Source organism: Necator americanus, chromosome III, assembly GCF_031761385.1.
Source record: "Necator americanus strain Aroian chromosome III, whole genome shotgun sequence".
Classification (NCBI taxonomy): Eukaryota; Metazoa; Nematoda; class Chromadorea; order Rhabditida; family Ancylostomatidae; genus Necator; species Necator americanus.
Window position 1 is genome coordinate 19138407 of NC_087373.1, and position 22251 is coordinate 19160657.

At 44.2% G+C, this 22251-nt stretch overlaps 3 protein-coding genes across 4 annotated transcripts; all 3 read left to right on the plus strand.

Annotated features, from left to right (window-relative positions):
- Positions 1–293: 293 nt before the first annotated feature.
- Positions 294–15919, plus strand: RB195_010081 (uncharacterized protein; the record flags this gene model as incomplete). Of its 2 annotated transcripts, none has more annotated exons than XM_064190923.1 (14): positions 294–296; positions 5887–5990; positions 9075–9147; positions 9216–9317; positions 9385–9433; positions 11894–12017; positions 12179–12281; positions 14720–14809; positions 14862–15010; positions 15066–15108; positions 15185–15223; positions 15281–15364; positions 15716–15769; positions 15857–15919. In XM_064190923.1, the coding sequence occupies 14 exons, from the start codon at positions 294–296 to the stop codon at positions 15917–15919; spliced, it is 1080 nt and encodes a 359-aa protein (XP_064048505.1). The 2 variants fall into 2 exon arrangements, with proteins under 2 accessions (XP_064048505.1, XP_064048506.1); XM_064190922.1 differs by lacking the exon at positions 294–296 and adding an exon at positions 3748–3810.
- A 2508-nt stretch (positions 15920–18427) lies between these two features.
- RB195_010082 (uncharacterized protein) lies at positions 18428–19039 on the plus strand (the record flags this gene model as incomplete). Its single annotated transcript, XM_064190924.1, has 1 exon — positions 18428–19039. The coding sequence occupies one exon, from the start codon at positions 18428–18430 to the stop codon at positions 19037–19039; it is 612 nt and encodes a 203-aa protein (XP_064048507.1).
- A 1419-nt stretch (positions 19040–20458) lies between these two features.
- RB195_010083 (uncharacterized protein) lies at positions 20459–21229 on the plus strand (the record flags this gene model as incomplete). The annotated part of the gene is made up of 1 exon (XM_064190925.1): positions 20459–21229. One exon carries the CDS (start codon positions 20459–20461, stop codon positions 21227–21229), a length of 771 nt encoding a protein of 256 aa, XP_064048508.1.
- Between the last annotated feature and the right edge of the window lie 1022 nt (positions 21230–22251).

The window sequence follows — 22251 nt, forward strand, 5'->3', positions numbered from 1 at the left end:
GTGGAAGGGCTGTGGAAGTCGAAAATGCACGATGCAAAGTCGTATTCATGTGAAATGAAGTCCCTATCGAATAAACGGATAAAATCTGGCCGCTTATCAGTCATATCCAAAGGGATTTTCTTCTTTCGATCTGTTATTTTCGAATTTGTGCCGCACCTCTTAATTGATCTCCATCTCAGGAGGCGAGCGGTTTGTTAGGCTGCTCTGAAGTTGCTGCAAGTTGCAGCTTTCGCCATTGTTATTTCTGTTAAGATTCTCAAGAGGAAACAAAGTTTTGTACAGACCAGAAGAACATGGTACGTGCCATCCTCTGATCATATTTGTACATATTTGTCCGTAATTCCTTGATACCACAAAAATACGCATTTTTTGCGAATCTTTTTTTTCTTTTAAATGGAGTTACCCTTGGAAAAACCCTCGCAAATAATAAATATACTACTAACAAACCAGTTAACTCTTAAACACACCATTTTGCAAATTTTTAAGTGTACATTCACATGAAATTTTATTTTCCCTCACTAACATATGACAGGAACTAACTTGTTCTATCAAAGCCAACATACATAACAAAGTATCTTTGGACAATGATGGAAAGGTAGAGTGCTTGCCTATTAGCTGTACGGGCACGGTTTGGCACCCACTGGTGCAGAGTTTTGCATCATTATGGAATATTTTCGTGACACACAGACAACACACACACGGACTAAGCGCGTTATGATATAGCATGAAAGATAAAAGTGTCTAGCGTTAATCGATCCGCATGGGATTTGCCTCCCAGTTCACTTCAATTCGTTTGAAGTGTGTGTGTATATGTGTTTGTCTGTGATCGTGTAAGAAGCGGAACTCCTAACCGCTATACTACACCCACATTATCGTACAGCATGATATCATCATCATCACGATCATGATCTACTATATAATAACGGGCTTATTCTGTCACGTGTGTCTGTGTGTCTGTGTGTGTGTCAGTCACGAAATTCAAAATGAGGGGTGCGACGGGTCCACCGGCGTCGAGTTAATGCCTCGAAGCTAGGAAGCTATAAAATGAGGTGTGAAGGGGTCCACCGGCGTCGGATACCTATAGAAGGGGGTGCGACGGGTCCATCGGCGTCGGATACCTATAGAAGGGGATGCGACGGGTCCATCGGCGCCAGATAGCCTTAGAAGGCGGTGCGACGGGTCCCACGACGTCGGATACCTATAGAAGGGGGTGCGACGGGTCCATCGGCGCCAGATAGCCTTAGAAGGGGGTGCGACGGGTCCATAGACGTCGGATAGCCTATAGAAGGGGGTGCGACGGGTCCATCGGCGCCAGATAGCCTTAGAAGGGGGTGCGACGGGTCCATCGGCGCCAGATAGCCTTAGAAGGGGGTGCGACGGGTCCAAGACGTCGGATACCTATAGAAGGGGGTGCGACGGGTCCATCGGCGCCAGATAGCCTTAGAAGGGGGTGCGACGGGTCCATCGGCGTCAGATAGCCTTAGAAGGGGGTGCGACGGGTCCACCGGCGCCAGATACCTATAGAAGGGGTGCGACGGGTCCACCGGCGCCAGATACCTATAGAAGGGGGTGCGACGGGTCCATCGGCGCCAGATAGCCTTAGAAGGGGGTGCGACGGGTCCACCGGCGTCGGATACCTAAAGAAGGGGGTGCGACGGGTCCATCGGCGCCAGATAGCCTATAGAAGGGGGTGCGACGGGTCCACCGGCGCCAGATACCTATAGAAGCGGGTGCGACGGGTCCACCGGCGTCGGATACCTGAAGAAGGGGGTGCGACGGGTCCATCGGCGCCAGATAGCCTTAGAAGGGGGTGCGACGGGTCCACCGGCGTCGGATACCTAAAGAAGGGGGTGCGACGGGTCCACCGGCGTCGGATACCTAAAGAAGCGGGTGCGACGGGTCCGCCGGCGCCAGATACCTATAGAAGCGGGTCCACCGGCGTCAGATACCTATAGAAGCGGGTGCGACGGGTCCACCGGCGTCAGATACCTATAGAAGCGGGTGCGACGGGTCCACCGGCGTCGGATACCTAAAGAAGGGGGTGCGACGGGTCCAGCGGCGCCAGATACCTAAAGAAGGGTGTGCGACGGGTCCACCGGCGCCAGATACCTATAGAAGGGGGTGCGACGGGTCCAGCGGCGTCGGATACCTAAAGAAGGGGGTGCGACGGGTCCGATGCCGTCGAATTGGTGCACCAACACCAGATAGCTTTGAAATGGAGTATGATGGGTCCCACGGCGTCGGATCGGTGCGCAGTAACTTTGTGCAGATGTCGCGAAAAGTAAATTAGACGTTGCAACGGTCCCATATTCATGGTCACTGCACGTGTTGCATTGCACCTTTATGAATCCTATCTGTTATCGTCGTATCTATTTCCTTGCACGTTTGCCTCAACTTGGTGCCATGCCTTCTTCAGAAAGTGGAAATACCCACACAAACGGCTGCTTAAATAGTACCCAACAGCTTACATGATCTGATGTGGAACTTATCTTTATCAGTGCGATGATGCTGTTTACTTCATTTTATGTTAAAACATCATTCTTTGATAGCTGTTGGGGAAAACAGGAAGAACACCCATACTTCGAGTAATGCTTTAGAATTGTGTCTATGTTATCTAGAAACCGAAGGAGTGTCTGAAGCTAAAGTTTGAAAATTCTCAAAATGTGGAGCTGACGCGTTAGAAAGGAAACTGAAATCTTTTGCCTTTATTTATAGCAAAAAAAGAAAGACGAAAACGTTTCCTGAAAAAGAGAATTCTGATTTTACAGAAAATGTCACTATTATGAACTTCCATTGATCAGTGAAGGGGAGCAAAGCTAAAATTACAGAAAGCCTGAAGTCCGGCTTTAGCCGGACGTTCAGACTGGTAGACTGGTATATATATATATATATATATATATATATATATATATCAAAAATTGACAAACATACAGAATATTTTTTGAATTTTTGTTCTAGTTTTTCGTTTTCTTCTGGTTACAGTGCGAACAATCGAAAATGACATTAGAAATGTAGTTCCGTTCCAAAAAAAGAAAATAGCAGAAAAGAACTTCGCAATTTCTGATTTATTCAAAATTACGCGGAAAAAAGCTCAGCGACTTTCAACTCTTGTTCTGTTTGCATTATATATGATTTTTCTTGTTGCTCTTTTCTTATGTTCAACATAAGAAGGATAAAGGTCTCTGCCTTATCAATCCACATGGGATGCACGAAAGCGTCTTAGTGCAGATCGCAATCGTTGAGGTGCAGGAACGCTTGTTGGCTTATACAATGACTTGCGAGGGGCAGCTGTTAACCAAGTCACTGTTTTTATCCTCGCAGACAAGTCTGGTCCCAATTTGTCGACTCTGGAGGGCTGAAAGGCTTGGTTTGCCCTAGGAAGATTTCGAACAATTGACCGTGCGGCTACAACGGACCTCTTACCGACTCCGGTACACCCGATCCATGTTCAACATTTTCTTGTGGAATTTTTTTGTTTTAGATATCGATCAAAAGTGAGATATTGCTCTAAGTGTACAAAAGTTCATTATTGAAGCCGTTAGGTTACAATCTGTTACAGTGTTCAGCCTACTGTTATTAGATCATTTCAACGTTTCGAGGATTAGAAATTTATCGTGAGGGTTCCCAGAAATAGTCGACTAAAGAAGACTACTAAAAAAATTGATATCAAGATTCTTAGACGAGTTTACAGCAATCCTCATCCACTCAGTCGATCATGAAAGTCTGGGTAAATTTTCGAAGGTTTCCATGTGTCTCACAGAACCGTTCATCATCGTTCATCGGCTGGTGGACTGCTTGGCTGAACGTTCTGTAAGAACCCGAGGGTTTCTCTGAGGAACATAACGACCTGAGTAGCATCTGCAAAACTCTCAGCTACACTGAACTCCGTGTGGTTTTAAACATCCGCTATCAAGTGATCAGTCGGAGTTGTGTTGTTCGAATGTGATGGACAAAGGTATGATCCCGATCGCCGATCAGCGCCAGGTTCACTTCCAAATATCGAATTCCAGCTATGAATGAATCCTATTGCGTTCAGCACAAATGTGAGCACAATCGCCTCCTACTTATATTTAAAAGGAGAACTTTGTTAGAAAAGTGTAAAGCATTACAAAAGAGCACCAAAAGAAGAAAAAAACAAGAACTGAAAAAAACTTTTAAATTTTCGTCCGCCCTATTTCCAATAAATCTTGAACTGCTTTCCTTTTTCTTTTCTTTCCACTTTTTTTTCACAAACTTTTCTTCCTGCACCTTTCGCCTTTTTTAAGACAAAATTACATCTCTTGAAAAAAATGATAGACTTTGTGCGCTGCTGTATATATGACTTACTCGGCTTAAACGGCATGCGAATGTTGTGGGCTAACGCGGTTTATCCGCATCTTTGCCGAGGTGGGTCGTCCTTGGTCATATCTTAGCCGATTCTGCCAGAGTTCGTACAGGCTTTTTTCTTCTGCCTATTTGTCGCTGTTTCATATGATGTGGAACGTTACGTCCCGCCTGAACTGCCTGTGCCAAGTTTCACTAGATCCTCCTTCATTTCCTGCCCAAAACTTTCTTCTACGTCCAGAGGCCTTTTCCAGTTTGATTTTGAAAGCATCTTTAAGACAACTTGGACAAAGTGATTTGATGGTCATCTTACAATGAGACTAAAACAGCGAATACCGTCTTTTGCGACCACTTCAAAAGCCGGGAAGATGCTGATTTTTTTCCACCTGTAATCCGTCGATACAACATATCCACTTCACCGTGAAGGTCTTCGTTATCGCACACCACTGGCCAGCAGTAGTCGAGGACTCTTCTAAACGGCTTCCTCTTTATATATTTGAGCTTCTTCGTCACCTTTGATGGCGCTGCCCACGTCTACTCTATCGTCTATCCATAGTTCATAATAGGGCGAATTGTGTAGGTAGGCTCGCAGCTTGATTTCGTTGGTGATGGGAGTCGACCGCAGGGACTTCGTTAAAGAGTTCAATGCAGAATTGGCCTTAGCACATCCTTGCTGAATATCTCTCTAGTAGCTGTTGCCATCGTTTTTCTGTAGGTAGTGCAGATACCAGAACTCGTCCACAAGTTTAATTGGTTGTTCGTTCACCTAGTTTCCCGTTGAAATTATCGCAAAGAATCGCATCTATCTGCGTTTATCAGAAAGGATTTTTATCAGAAGCGATTATCTTCATCGGCAGCAGAACCGGGAACATTTTCTTCGTTGCGTCCTGAATACGTTTGGTAAAAGAATCAGCGTCATCCGCTGTCTTGCTCCGCACTACCATGTTTATCGACTTCCAATTTCTTTCTACACTCTTCGTCTTTAAGATCTTCCATGTCAATCATCGGCTGAGATAGAACCCTCCATTTTTTTCTGGAACCGTACCTTCACGCTGAAAAGAACTAGGTGGTAGTCACAATCGAAGTTGTTCCTGCCCAAAAAAATGTGAATATTCGCAGCCGAATCAGTCATCCTCATTTCTTTAGCGTTAAGCGATGAGTGGTAATGTAAAAGAATATGGAGTTCAATTTACCTTTACTCACTAATTGGATCCAAGAATGCGATTATTCTGAAGTGTATTCTACAGGGTTGTACACTACTCTCCTGGAATTTTACATTTAAGTGCGAGCGAGGAAAACAGTGCGATACTATCGCTTTGTATTACGGCTTCAGTGTTCTTATTTTCTTGCATGTTTGTGTGTCGTTCGAGAAGATATGGATTTGGAAGATATATAATGTGGAACTCAGCTTATAGTTTCATTGAAGTTAGATGTTTGTCTTTACTATGTGTGAATATATTTATCAATGTGGCGATGATACATAAGTGAACAAAATTTCCCTTCCTCTTAACGTGTCAGAAGGCATGCTTTTTTTTTAGAAAACCTAAATTGTTATGATTCAAGGATGACATGAGCGTAAGCGAATTAAAAAAACTGGCTGCAAGAGAGAGGAAACGTTATGGTCTGCGAAGCGCTAAGGCAGTTGTTCGCGGGAGACGGATGACAAGGTTAGTGCTTATGTGAAGTTGTTTCAAGCTGTCGTATATCGCATTTGGTAACTTGGTCACCGTTGACTACGTCGTTTGAATTGTGAACCTAGAGCCGTGTTGGTTAGGCAAGCTGATTTCAAAGTTGTCGACAATTGTTCGGATAAATTTAGCGCGTTGTCACAGAATCAGAAAACACAATTTTTCGTTAAGCTAATCTTTGGTTTTTCTTACTTTTGAACAGTGTTAATAATCGTTCATAATTAAAAAAATCTTTCCATCATTATGTCGAACTTGCAGTGGACCTACAACTGCAACATTTTATTATTCGACGAAATAATCTCCATCAACATCGACAGCCTTCTGCCAACGTCTCACAAGATCACGGATTCCTTTGGCGTAGAACTCCGGCGACTTGGAGGCGAAGAAAGCCGAAGGTCATTTTCGAGGTGGTCACGATCATCGTAGCGCTTCTCTTCCAGGTGATGCTGAAGTGATCGGAAGAGGTGGTAGTCGCCCAGGTCCGGGCTGTACGGTAGGTGCGGTGGAACTTCCCATCCGAGCTCCAAAATTTCCTGGGAAGTCTTCTTCCCGATGTGAGGGCGCGCGTTATTGTGCAGCAGACGAACGTTGTTGAGCTTCGGGTGCTCCTTGCGGATCTTGTCGGTCAGTCTTTGCAGTTGAGCGCAGTAGACCTCGGCAGTAACTGTCGTGTTGTTCGGCAGCAGTTCGAAACGGTAGAGTCCATGAACTCCCCACCAGACGCTCAGCATGACCTTCTTCTCGTGGATTTCACATTTCACGAAAGGATCCGGCATTTCATCGCCAGCGCACCACACACGTTTGTGGGTGTGGTTGACGTAGAAGACCCATTTTTCATCTCCAGTGACAATGGTGTCCGGCCAGTCGAATCTGCAGCTTCTGGAGAGCAGCTGAGTGCAGATGTCCAAGCGTCTTTGGCGGTTGCCGTCGCTCAATGCATGCGGGAGCCACTGACCGAGCTTTTTCACCATTCCGAGGGATCGCAGTCCATTGCTCACTGTGGACAGCGAACAGCCAAGACTGACAGCAAAATACCCCGCACACCTTCATATGGATGCTGCTCCGCCAGATTCTTTAGTTCGTCGAACAATATTGCAGTCGGTCGACCAGAGCGAGGCTCATCTCCGAGTTTCTTATTTCTGGCTTTGAAGCGCTGGAACCAGACGCGCACAGACCGCTCAGAAGGGGCTTCAGTGCCGAGTACTTGACTTAAGTTTCGATGGGCTTCAGCAGCGGGGTGGCCAGATTCGAACTCGTAAAGGAGTACGTGTTGAATATGGGTGGAAAGTTCGGCCATTATAGGATGAAATAGGCAAGCAAGAGGGAGCCAGATGTGTTATGTGTATACAAGCGGTAGTGTCCTTATATAATATATTTAAAACGGGAACTTCCAGAACATCTAAAAAAAATCTGCGCTACTGCGAAATTTTCGGCAGATACATTCCGAACACCCTAATAGAAATCGGTAGAACCAAATTCGCAAGAAATTTACCTGTCGTTAGCACTTTACTGTAGTAACAGAACAAATCAACTGAACGGAATAAATAACATCTGTGTTCGGCCCCACGTCAAAATCGTGATACGCTGCTTTTAACTTTCTTTCGTAGTGAAAAAAGGAGAAGAACACCTTGTTTGGGGTGAGTTGAATGTAAATCAAAGGACTCATTGACACTCTCTTCGGCCGTACACCGTATTTAGGTCTGTTTTCATACAATCCTCGCAATTTCTTTGCTCCTTTGAAAAATTGTGAAATTGTTAACTTTTTAGGGCGAAAACTTTGCCTTTCCCATTGCAAATATTTCTATGATACACATACTGTTGTTGCATTATACGTCAAGCACAAGCCAAAATGGATACTTACTTCGATCTCTTAAGTAAACAGGCGCAGTACATTAAGTTCACTAAAATGTAAAGACAAATGGTTGCCATTTCTCTATGTCAGGTTCATTTGTACAGGGTTAGTTGGAAAACAAAGTGGTACCAAAGACCAAGTTTTAAAAATATTCTAATTCGCTACCATTCGGCGCATGCCTGGAAAACCAAGAAGACAGTCATTGAAAATATGTTTATGACAGAGACAACCGTTCAATCTCAGGCTCAAGAGCCCCGCATTGCCTCCGTAAATATTGCTAACCACATTGCTCACTCTAATGTTTACCCTGCAAAAGTTTCCCATTCAAAACGGTTTCATGTAACGGAGCACCATTGCCATACAGCAGAAAGATTCGACAACAAAGATCCTTTTCTTCTTCCTTTCATTTCGGATGATATGAGCAATGCAGTGCGAGGAAGCTTGCGACAGGCGGGTCTGCAATACTCGGTCAAAGTAGTGGACATGCCACCTGTGGACCTGAAGAAGCAGCTGGTCCTCAATAGCCCCTATGACAGAGTTGGTCAAAAACTAACTGCGTCACTTGTCCGAGTGAAAAGCTACCGGTATGCGTGATATCTATCTGATCACCTGTCAATTGTCCAGCGTTGATTACACTGGCGAAACAGGAAGAGCGATATGCACCCGGGTTGACGTCCACTTAGATGGGCTCGTAAAATCAAAACCATCAACCCCTTCAGGTGGTCATCGCAGACAGTATCAACTGTCAGCACAACTTTTAATATAGCAGTCACAATCTTGGCACGCGATCCTAAGGTTTTAGCGCGAAAAACATTTGAAAAGTTTTACATAACAGCCAAAAGTTTAGTCATGAATCGTTAAGAAGAATGCATCGCTGTGACCAACGAGCTAGCGCAGTATCAAGACCTTTTCGAATTTTGACCTACGGGGTCAGATTCAAAGGCATAGTTGTGCGGCGCAACACTAACAACCGGTGGTTCGCTAAAATCTGACCTTTCCCAGCTTTAAAAATGAGCACTGTTGTGATCGGCCTCTCTGAAGTTGTCTTTCAGTAATTTACCAAGTCTTATCGTTTGAGGGGTTAAACTACACGTATCTTTGAGTTTCCTATCTCTGAAGAAGGCGACGACGTCCAAACAGCCAGAATAAAGATCGATAACATTCTTGGTTGTGGTCAAGAAAGTAATACTCAAGCTCAAGTTTTATTTAAGGAAAAATGTTATGCGAGCCAAAAACCTTCAAGACCAATACCTGTTTTTGAAGGCACTTGTAGTAACGGTACAGGTAAGTAGCACTAGCACCGAAATCCATCTTACTTTTATGTGAGAAATAATAGTCGTCTTTATTCTCAGACAATCAACGTTTTATTAGTTTGTTTCATGGGAGTTTTCGCGTTTTTCGAATTGAGAACTGATACAGAGTCATCCTTTTATGCAACACAACTTTCCATTGAGGTTAGTATTATGTTGCAAAATCTGAGAACTACTTCCATCTAAAACAATTAACTAACCCTCTTTCTAGCTAACTCTTCTTCTCATTGTTCTCGCCATCGTAGCAGTTGAAAACATGAGTAAGTGTAAATGTCGTTTTTTATGGAAAAAAGCAGAAAGACATGAACTTTGTGTGAATTTGTCAACTGTGCGACTATCCATGAAAGGCGTCTCGAATATATGGAAATGTTGCGTGAAAAAATACGAGAGATGTTGCTGAAAAATGAAACTTGTATGATCGGAATAGCAATACTAAAGGCTTGGCTCGCTTTTCGAGCCCACTGAAAACTCATATTTCAAAAATGGCGGGAAGATACCATCAAGAAGAAGCTATTCGATCCCTTCTTGAGCGCTCAATCTTGTTTCGACTTCGCTTTCATAACTTTTCAATCAAGACCGCCATTACGAACGGTAGATGAGGCAGAAGAAAATTTTGGCGCTTGCAAGAGTTACCAAAGACTTATTTCTTGAGAAGATCCCTAATTACAGTAGGATGAAAACGACCTGAAGCCTCGCGCAATTACGTAAGCGACAGCGATCAAAGTGACACAGTCTAGCTAGAGCTGGGATCAAGGTGGGACACTTCCCATCGCTGCAGTCTGACTGCAGTGGAATCCCACCTTGATAGCAGTCTTTAGTTCCAAGGTAGCTCTTCGAGTGCAACCGTCAACGCATTTGCGCCACGCTTCAGGTCGTTCTGATCTGACTTCAGGTCGTATCCAAGCAGAAATGAGGAGAGAAGCCTGGCGCTGCAAAACGACTTCATGGGGTGCTCCCATGAAGCCGGCATCTTCTTCACCTTTGATTCTTCCGGTTATGTATAGGTAGAAATCACACAGTTCTGCATTGTTGGATCAGTGATCGAAGTTCTTGGCAACAGTGAAAGAATGTGTAGTATTTTTTTCTAATATGAGGGCAACAACACTGCCACTAGGGGGTGAAGTTTACACCAGCTCTATCTGCAAAGAAAGAGCGAAGACAATTATGTTAGGAACTGTGACCGTTTTTGTAACCTAAGGTAGTGAGGTTTACACCAAGTGAGGTTTACACCTACTCTTAGTAATGAATACACCAGAAGGACGATAAAAGGTTCGAATCAAGTAGATTGTTAACTATCGAACGTGGACTGAAAGGAATAAAACGGTTTGGTCAGTTCACTAATGGTATACCATCCGTTGCTTAGTGCAGTATCCAAATGCAGGCCATGACCAGGTAACGGCCACTGCTGCTTCCACCCCTCTGATTCCATTTATATCTGACAGTGGGAAGTTATTTCATGGATACTCAACGCGTCAACTAAGAGACATTTAGTATCTAGTGCCAGTCTCAGAAAAACGAATTGGGGGAATTTTTTGCTGGTCTCTGATTGATGGTGCTACGAATATTCGAGGACTTATTTGCACAGTTTAAACCACAGGAGAGAGCAGTGGAGCTCTCAGTTTATAGATTGATAAATTGCGATAATCATGCGTAACTCTTGTTGGATAAGCAGCTCTGCTTTCTGCGCAATTTACGGCCACACTCCTGCTCTTTTTCGGCGTAGTCCCTGGGACATATGAATGAACGCAATGTTTTGCGATAACTTGCCTCTCCTGTGTGCGCTAAATTCTTCCAAATGGGTTTCTGACTTCAAATTTCGAATTGTTCGAATTTTCTTTATTATGTATAGACGGTGATGAAGATCCCCTTCGGGTTAATGGGAACTGCAAAGCTCCGGTTTTGCGATTTTCCGGTTCTGTCACTAGGTCATCATCCCCTGAGGACTATGGCTTCTTTCCACACTGTTCGTGGAAAGTCGCTGTCATGGATTCTTCGATCTTATACCTGCTCAGGTGGTCCTCCATCCTTCTTCTTCAGTCGTTTTAGCATCATTTTAGACTTTCTCAGTGCTAGGCCGTTCCAGAATTAATTACTATAACAATTGCATTACTATCATCACGATTCGAAATCTTTCAATTTGAGCAGAGTAGCATTTCGCCTACCTCGTGAAGTACAAACTCAAAGAACTTACCTAGTCGTGTGAACTTACACTCCACTAATCTACTACGTGTTCCAGCCGTGCTGGAACGCTTGCTCGGACGGCAAATTGTGAGAGGACTTTTCAGGAGCGTGGCTATACATTAGAAAGCAGAGAAGGCAGCCGCTCGCGAGAAGAGATCGGTGAAGAAACGAATACGTTTCGACCAGGGCAAGAAAAAAGCAACGCGGCGCTTGCAGATAACTCTTAAAAGCGGCCGTTTCATGGGAATTGAATAAAAAGTGCGGAACATATAGATAGCGAAGTTCAAGTTGATAATATACACGGTGCCGAAACAGCTCAACTGAAGCTCTCAAATCCAGAATTGACAGAAAACTGTTTGGAAATTAGTATAGTAAACTAGTAAAGGAAATATGCTGCGTTTTCTGCGTTTGAAATGACTTCTAAGTGTTTCACTAGAAAGGGTATGAGATTCAAGGATGGTCGAATCTTGACACTTCTGAAGGACTGAGGGGTTAAAATGAAAGATTAGGAAACAAGTATTTTACTGTCTGAATTTTAGTGCTTCGTGTATTAATGATTCTCGGATTCATTGCCGCATTTTCCTTGAATGTCCTTCAAGTTCTTTACTTCATGCTCTTCGACAAAAATTCGAGAAAGTGCACAAATATTGAACTTCCATTTGGGTGAGCCATCTTTCTTCAAACTTCATCAAAATAAAAAGTCCGCGTTCAACCAATAACGTCTCGAAATTTGCTAGTTCCAGTGAAAGTTTTGTTAGTGTTTGTTCTTGAGACCACGAGTATGAGGCATGCATAGAAATAAGCTCACTCACAACTTGTTCCAGGCACTTCCTCTGCATTTCTTCAGTCATTCCTCTACAGCACCACAGCTCGTTCGTTTCTGGAATTCTCGCACTTTTTCATTTCGTTCTCATCATCTTAGCCATTGTAAGTCCTTCTCTACAGTATTGCAATGAAAATTTGAGGTTCCAAATATTACAGCACAGTCGAAATGACTCGAAATAACCTGGTTTGAGCTGGAATATTCGATAAACAGTTGCTATCGAAGCGGAGTGATTTCCAACCGCCCGCAAGTTATTGGCAGCGTAGTTGAGCTACTGACTGGCTTCCGGATGGGGTGGGCAATTGAGCATCAACTAGATGTTTTTCAGCTGCGCAATGAAACGCGGGGACCTCGAATTTTTGACGGGGCCGATCTATGGGCACCTCGCAAAATTTGTAGAGCAACACTGTAAGCTGAAATACTTCGAAACGCAATGTCTTAGTCATTGTTCTCCTTATTGAAACTCTTTAAAGCTAATGCTTGTCCAACAACAACAAACGTTTGTAAATTCCAATCACCTAGAGGATGCAGATGCATAACTTCTGCATGTCTGGAAGATCTCTCCAGTATTTATGTATGTATGTTCGTATATGTATTTGCTTCTACGTATGTATACGTATATACATATACATGTATGTGTATATGCGGATGTATATGTTAATGTAGACTTACATTCTACGTCACACGTCGTGATACGTTACGACCACGAAAAGGCGCGCACAAGCGCATTTCCATCGAGTACGAAAACGTCACCGAGGTCCATTTTTATATGATAAATAGTACTAGCAACACCCTTTTTCTTTACCTTTGTCGTTTGTTTTGCAGGTAGTGGACCTCTAAGTTTTCAGCTTGCGAGAGTTTGTTCGAATCTCTGCCAGTTCTTTTAAATGTAACTGTGTTCCGATCTCGGAACACGACAATAGATAATCTGTAATGTTTGTTGCCATACTACCCCCTCCGACCATATGGCAAGGAGGCGGCGCGCTTGTATGTTGCAATGTTGCTTTTGTACTAGCCGGAGCAGGCCGGCAATCTTTTCTGTGCCCTTAACTTCTTTGCATCTATTTGATAAACATGACCACTGAATCACCGTTTCTTTTTCTTGGGTATAAAATCCCATATTATCGTGAGCCATCACAACTCACGCGCACAAACTGTTAAAAGAACCTCAAACGATTTCTGAATTGAAATGAACGCGTTGGCGCATCCCAGACAGATTAATTAATGCCAGACAAATTATTCCTTATGCTGAATAGAGACTTAAAACGTTTGTCATTTCCATGTTCATTTTTCACATCCAGAAAAACGGTTATGACTCATTCCTCAACCCAACACTTTCTGGGTGATAGGAGGGGCAACTCCAACTGCCTCTGCTTGAGAGTGGCCACGCTACGCAGGTGTTCAGCTCTTCTTCAAATCTCCCTGCTTCCAATCTGCAGCCTTCCCGATGTCGTGGACGCTATCCCTAGAAGCTTCCAGCTCACTGCTCTGGAATGTGTGACTATGGAAACGGTGTACACATTACAAACACCATTCTTCTCAGACCATCGGTCATGGGCGTTAATACCAAAGCATGAAATATGAATACAATAGAACAGAAGAATGAGAATGACAAAGCACCATTTACATAAGTACTTCCCTAGCGCCGGGTCACGTTATGGCAACTCCTAATCTCTACTCTGTACCTTCCTGAAATTTGGGCTCTAGATCACTTCCGACTGAGCATTTGTTTAAAGGCTGCATTTCACGACGTTGGGATCATTCATGGAGAATGTAGGGATGTTGGTGTAGATTACGTATATAAGCGGGGCTCGGCTCAGTTATTCCTCATCGCCCTGAAAAACGGCTTGGGAAACTTTTACTATACCTCATAATGCGCGATCCTCATCCGCGAGCAGTTTCACAATCCGTTTTTGGGACGGAATTAATGGGAATTGAGCATGAAAACGTTAGCACTCGTAATCTACCTTAGGATAAGGGGTAACGCGCACGATTTTGCTCAATATCTATGAGAAAACAACCACGCGTTCGACTTCAATTCAGCATCGTTTAAGGTTTACGAGCACGTTACGTAGTACGTTATCTACATTGGAGCGACAAAAGGCTTGAGTGGGACCACAGCAGTTTTGAAGCAGCGGTCGCGCAGTCACAGCCGAACCTCTTTCCGGGTTAGTTAGTTAAACAAGAAATCACTTTGGTGGAGCTGGTTATAGACCTAACTCGACTCCAACCGCTGCACCAGATCGTTTTGATTTCGTTTCAAGCACAGCCGCTGCACCAGATCGTTTTGACCGGACTATAGCGAAAATTGGTCCCGTTCAACAATGATTATTAGTGTGAATGACGAGAGTTTTCTCACACTCGATGTCAAAATGTCTAGATTCTTCAACTTTTGAATCATAGGGAAGAAATTATCCACTGCATTTTATTATGTGCACGAAAAGAAATGAAGAACAGATAATTTGCTATGTGCTCTTGAAGAATTACAGAAGAACATTCTGATTGGTTCGCAATATTCATCGAAATCCTATCGATAATTTAGGCCGTGGCAATATCGTACCAAGGTACATTCAGCGAAATAGTGAACAACACCGATCCATCCTACCTCTTGGACTACACATCTCACATGCGGGTATGTGATGAGCCTATTTCTTGTGATGAGTGTTGAGTACTATCGCTTCTAGCGCCATCGCCACCGCAGACGAACTTCGAGACGACGAGAGCACGCCCGGAAGCCGGATCGAGAGCGACGGGTGAAACAACGTGTGACGCCCTCAAAATCCCCGGTTGTTGGCAGTTCTCAGCAATCGAGTCGAGCCGTTATTGAGCGCAGGTACGTTTCGGCCCTTGTGCCACGCAGATGGAAGTATATGTTGCAACATTTTTAGGGAGAAAATTAGATCACCAAGACTTTCACGCTATAGCAGACTGGTAAGTTTTGTTTTTATCAATGGGAATCTATTTCTTATGTGTTCAGTTGTCAAGCGAGCAATACTACATCTTTCAGGACATCACCAAACTTCCGGATGGATCTAGATTTAAAACTGTGAGTAACTAAGTGTGTGCATCGTACTCAGTTGAAATCAGTACTGTTTTCCCATAGACTGACAACAAAAGCTTTAACATGGAGTACTATGTAGAAGATGGAGTGTTTGTTGGGTCAGGCACAGAAACTGTGAAGAAAGCGGTGAGATGTTGAATTGTTCCCCTTAGGTTCAAAACTTTGAAAGCTTTAAGAAATATGTAGATGGTATCAAAAAAATACTTAGTCTCATTTCGCATTATAGATTTGCACTAGTAGAAACAACAACTTCGTTTTCGACCGAGGATTGTTTTGATGATGTAATATGCATGACCGAAATCATTCAGTATTTAATAATTATTGACAGTGGCTAACTAAAGCCCATAATATTTCAGTAGAAACGGAACGCTCTTTCTTTTTTGCTGCGAAGATTTGCAGCTGTACGCCGCATATTTTATGCGCACCTTATTTTGTACAATAGGACGCTATTTGCTACTAATTCTTATGCAATTGTAGATCACCATATGTGCACCAATCAGACCTCAAAGACGTGATGAGAAATCTCAGCAGGTTTGCCAATTATCATCCCCTTCATTTCCACGCCATTTATCGGTTAAAAGCAATCGATGGAAAACTTTGTCTATACCAACTTTTCAGGACAGTTCCCCTGACTGTAGCTCCGAAAATACGAACAACATTATACCAAATCGCAAAGTATAGCAGCATTTGTTGATCCTTTTATCTGAAAGATTTTCCAAAATAAAAACTTACAAGATCAGAGAAGACCAAGGACAAACATAAGTTTCAAGTCAGGATGGCCATTTGTGCATGTTACTGCGACGTTTTGTACTGAGACATAGAACCGTAGCAGGCATGGGAAGACGTACATAGTACTGCTTGAAGGTGGAATTCAAACACTTTTCCACCCTAGAGAGTTGGTGAAGTCTGGACCTTAGCGACCCATAAATTTAAGTTATACGCATCTGTATTGAAGAAATCCCACAGACCTTCGTAAATCCGATTCGTTTAAATTCCGTTATAAAGCCTGGTTCACTCGCCATGTGAATTTAGGTGCACTCGTTTTCATTTTGCAATGCCTTCACGACGGTGATACTGAATTCCTCTATTCACAATATTTCATATAGTTAAAGATTTTGTGGATTTCATCCTATGGAAATGAAACAAAAGTTATAAGGACACTTATCCGAATTTCAAGATGCAAAAATTCTGCATCTGAGGCAGTAATGAACAGACAGTGCTAACTAAAATTCTTACAGATCAATCGAAGCAGGAAGTGCGAGCGCCACACAAAGTCTGAAAGTCCGAGGTTACCTGGGCCTTCAGACTGGAGCATTACACAGGTCTCTGCCAAAACGACCTAGAGCCCTGTGGAGTTGAGTAAGCGACTGCCTTCGAGGTATCGCGGTTACAGTCGAGTGGGACCCACGCTAACCGCACTCGTCTCTGCAGTCAGAGTGGAGCTAGTGAAGGTCCCACCTCGATTGTAACCGTTTCGAAACTGCTTCCGAGCTTCAGGACATTTTGACCCGACTACATCAGATTGTCTGTAGTATCAACTCCGCACTCGGTCTGCAAGGTCGCAGAAATTCTTCTCCGAGAGAGAGAAAGCTACATGACACGGGAAATGTTGATAGGAACTGAATGATGCAGCTCAACAATCGGTGACTTAAACTTTATTTAAATGACAAAAGCAAGTGGATTGAAATACAAGGGGTAACAAGGGACGAAATTAGATTTTTGACCATTCAAAGAAATCTTCGAAAAATTCTTTAAACCATTTTCGGAAGGGGAAAGTGACGGTACATGCTCCCCCTCAGGCCTGACACTGCCTCATTTCTTCTGGCAATCCATGTAGTCACCTCAAGGTATCGTCTTTACTACTGTAGTTAAACAATGTGACCTCTTGCTTCATCCTTAGATTCCTCTTAAAGTCTCTGAAAGAGTAACATCGGAAGAGTAGGCGTGGGGTTTCTCCCCTAAAGAACAGCAATTTCGCTACTGTGTCCCTCCTCGCGCTTCCGTTACCTTTTGCCTACTTTATATGCCACTCTTTCCTACAGCTCAGGTCACTCATCTGAGAACACACAAATGAGCTGTTGCTAAGCTTCAAATCACTAAGGTTCCCGTTATTATAGCAATTGCCACGATTCACCCCTCCTCCAAATAGTCAATAACTACCCGAGTGGGGTCGTATCCGTCAACGACGTTAGAGTGTAGAAGCGAAGCCTTAAGCCGAGCACTTCAAGATTTCATTCAGATTTTTTCCATTGAATTCATCATTGAAAGTTCTCGATTCTGAATACCTCATTCTTTCATGTTGAGATTCTGATAGAGATGGTCACAGAAACAGCTCGGCTGATTTCAGCAATTGCTAAAAGTATACGAAACAAAATGTAGTGAAAAACCACAGTGAAAGGGATGCTCCTGAAATGTTGGGCTTAGGATTTTGCTTCTATACTCTGCCGTCGTTTCTAGGACTACACCAGTGCGGGGGTTAACTATTTGAAGAGGCAACTGCAAAGATAACGACAACCTTAGGAGTGATTTCAGGCTTATTAGCAACCCCTTCGTTTCGCATTCGCAGAGTGACTTAAACGTAAGAAAGGATGTGATTTAACGAACGCAGAAGCACAAAGGAATTATTACTACATGGGAACATTTTCAAAGCACAGGTTTTCCCCAAAAATAGACGTGTATGGGGATAATTGAATAGGAACACGGGATAAAAAGAAAGAAAGAATAGCGAAAGGTTGAACAGAGCGAAAAGAGCAGATAGAGACAGGGACAAATATCAAAGAGATTGGTGTTGATCAGCACCTCTGAGATGGCCCTTCAAGAGTCCTAGAAGTTAACGCACGCACCGTGCAACGTGGGGCCGCGTATACGAGTTTGATTGCTACCTGCACGTGGTGGCCCTGCTTTAACTAAACGCAATCAGGCGTTCGAGTGTACGCATTGGGAACGTACGAGCTATATAATCTGCACTGTTATATGGCGAAAGATTCCCATACATTGCAAAAAGGTGCCGTGGTCGAGCACGTCGCCAAAGCGCATAACCGGTCAACTGCCTGAAGGGGATTCTTTGGCAACAACCATTCGTTTCGTCACGCTGAACTGCCGAACACTATCGAGTAAACTCCAACAAGCCGCTCTATCCAGACTTCTACAATATCTCTGTGCGCCTTTGCTGCACTGCAGGAAACACGCATGAGAGATCGGCCTGTCTTCAGCATCGAAAACTACACCGTATACTGCGGCGATGCTGATGAGAACGAAGTAAGTGACTGTGCGATAGCTGTGATGAACGATTACAAGAACCTGGTGGAGGAATTCGGCTCAACGTCGTCTAGATGCGCCTTTCTACGACTGCGGGATCGCAGAGGACGTAAACTCTGGATCGTAAATGCTAACGCATCTACGGAAACCACTAAGGACAACACTAAGGACGCCTTCTATGATGAACTCAATGCGTTGATGTTTAAAATACCAAGCCAGCAGCTGGTCATTGTCGGAATCGACGCAAATGCGAAGATGGGACTTGAACAGAAATCCGATGCGCTAGGAAAATGGCACTACCCAGCGGAGCGCACGTCGCACAACGGTGACCGTCTGGTCGACTCGTGCGAACAGACGGGCCTCATCATCGCTTCCACGTTTAAGAGGAATCATCGACGCCGTCAGCTCACGTGGCAGGGTTCAACCCTTTTAACGTCTGAGAAGCTGCGCAAGCGGAAGATGGGGACTCTTCAACTTCAGCTCGACTACGGTCTGGCGAGGAACATTCCTCAGTCAGATGTCCGAAAATCTAGAGCAGTTTGAGACATCGCGTTGGACTCTGACCGCCGTCCAGTTCTCAGCTTCAAGATACGGTTCCACAGTAGAAACCAAGGAGTTCCTCTTCAACCGAAAATTGACATGGCAGGTCTGAAAGACGATGAATGCAGAACAAAATTCCACCAACTTGTGTCTATTCATGTTGGAGTGCGGACCAGGAAGAAGCTTAGCGATGCGGATTCCTTCACAAACTGCATCCAGAACGCTGCAAGGGAAATGCCCCCGGTTCTATTGCCGCGGAAGAAGTTTGCCTTTGCATCTGCAGAAACAAAATCCACGTAAACTTCTGTACTTGTCGCGCGCAGCACTTGTGACTTCAACCAGGAAAAGCGTCTTAAAAGGAAGTTGCGTCGTCAACTGCAACAAGACCGCGATAACGAGTGTACGTCAAAAGCGATGGAGTTTGAAAAGCCCTGTCCTTAACACTGCCAGTGGAGTAGCCGTCAGTGAGGCAACCCTCCCAATTTGGGGGGGGAACACTTCAAGACCTTGCTGAACCGGCTAGCACCGTCAGCTCCTGAACTCGAGCACGTTCATAGACCGACATATGCGGTTAACGAGAAGCCACCGACCGAGTTGGAGGTTCTAGTCTGCATTGAAAAAATGAAGAATGGAAAATGTGGTGGAGACGATGGGATGGAAAATGTTAAAATAACTTCCTCCGTCTGGGATTCGTGAGGTGACAAAGATCATCCGTTCAATCTGGATAGACGAAAGGATACCTGATTCGTGGAAACACGCTATCACAATTCCCCTCCACAAGAAGTTATCCGTCACGGACCCTAGGAATTATCGAGGAATCTCTTTGCTGCGTGTTATTTAAAAGGTGTTGGAGCGCATTATCCTGGACAGACTCATTCCTGTCGCGAAGAAACAACGCGCGACGAACAAGCTGGCTTTCGTCCTGGCCGATCTACGATTGACCAGGTGTTCATCATCAGGAGAGTGATCGAAATCTGACAGCGGTATTCGAAGCCAATGCAACTGACGTTTCTGGACTTTGAAGCCGCGTTCGACTCTCCTCACCGACGCTCCTCTCTCTTCTCAACTCTCTCCGCGCCGATGGAGTACCAGGAACGTTCGTTCGCTTGCTTGATAGCATGAATCAACGAACAACTGCTGCAGTTCGAACACCAGCCTGATGTACAACACTGTTTGAAGCGGTAACTGGAGTAAGACAAGAGGCAGTGGCAGGACCCTTCCTGTTCAATTTCGCCATCGACGACATTATGCGAAGAACAGTCGACCGTGTCCTGCCGACATTGTCTTAGCACCATCGGGATGCCCCTTGACCGATCTTAAGTACGCTGACGATGTTGTTATATTCGCGAAAAGCAGCGACGGAACTTCAACAAGCTGGCTGCAGCCTATGGACTACGTCTACGCCCTGATAAATGCAAGCAGATGTGGATCTCTTCGAGACCTCGAACGGGAATCAGGGTGGATGGACAACCAATAGAACTCATCGATGAGTTCTGTTACATGGGCTGTACGCTGAAGAACAACTGCGAGAGAGATGTTCGGCAAAGATGCGCCAAGGCCACTTCTGCATATAACTCCTTGACGAAATGCCTGTGGTCGACCTCCATCAGAAACGAAGTCAAGCTGCGAGTCTACCTATCCGCAATTCGCCCCATCATGATGTACGGATTGGAGACTTGGGCAGCACCGTCAACGGTTATGGAGAAGCTTGATTGCACGGAACGAAAGCTGCTTAGACAGCTACTTGGCTACTTTTGGCCTAGTGTATGCCACAATAAAGATCTTTACGCAGAAATTGATGTGGTATACCGTCGGATGACACATGGAAGATGCCAACATCTTGCGCCGCCATCGAAAATGGCTAAAGTAAATCGTCTTCGCTTCTTTGGTCATATATTAAAGAGACCGGCAGATCGCCTTGTTCAGCGAGTTCTGAGGAGTTTGGCGGGTTCAAGTTGGAGGAAGCCACCTGGTCGAAAACGGAAGTTTTGGACTGAGGTTTTGAAAGAAGACCTGAGGACACTCGGCGTGGATAGGCAGTTCAGGCGAGACGTAAGGTTTCGCAGAATATGGAATAACGACGAGTGGACTGATTTTGTGCAAGCTCTCGCAGAAGATCGAGAAAGTTGGACAGAGCTGTGTTCAAGGACGGCACACCTCGGCGAAGATGCGGGTAATCGCGTCAGGCGATGACATCAGTATAAAGTCTTCCGGAGAAATCTGGTTTCAATTTATCTATTTGTTTATTTTATGGTACCAATCTGGTACTTCGGATGGATAAAAAGTTTGATTGACTCAGTACGGTCTCGAATTATCGGCAGTGTAGTGAAGATATATAGATAGATAGTGAAGATAAGATAGAAATATATATAGAAGATAGGTAAAATATAGTCGGATCAAAACGACATATAGCAAGGTGCAGTCGCGCAAGCGGCTGCGCTCGAAGCGGTTAGGAACAGTTCGCGAAGATCCTGTCCCCATTGCAACCGCTATTTCCGCATCGATTGCAGCCGCTTGGGTAACTGCACCGAGCTTCATGTCGTTTCGACCCGACTATGCCATCAGAGAGCTTTGTTTTCTGGATGGAAGTCGTGTCCGAGTCGAACATATTCTCTCTTCTTTCATTTTTTCTCTTCATCCTTCGAATGACCACAATGTTTTGTAATGTACACAGTAGATATATAACTTTGAGAGCAGGAATGATTTCAGAGCTCATCAGGTTTCCACCTTTATGACAAAGCTGTGCAAAGCCTCCGATACAAAGGATGTGATTCATATTAAATTCCTCACTGCCCTGTTGACAGCTGATTTCACATCAGTAAGGAGATTTCGCATAGTTCTCTTCATTCTGCTCAATGCTCTAATTTATCGATGCAATGGTCTTTTTCATAAGCTTTGTTGTGTTGAAATATTCGCAATTTGGACCACCAAATGTCACATCTCAATCGGCTGGTCTGGTAACACACCCAGTAGTTCATTAAAGACAAATCTCGAATGGAACATAAGGGCAACCAACATTCACTTCCATCGTTTCTGCGGAAAATTCATCCCACATAGAAAATCTTCAGAACTCTCCTTATCATGTTGACATTTACCTACTCAGCGTTGAAGTTATGTCTTTTCATTTCTTGCTGCCTCCACGGTGTGGGCATTTACTAGGTTGGCTATTTTTTTAAGAAAGAGAAAAGGAAGGAAAATTGACTTTTAAAAAATAG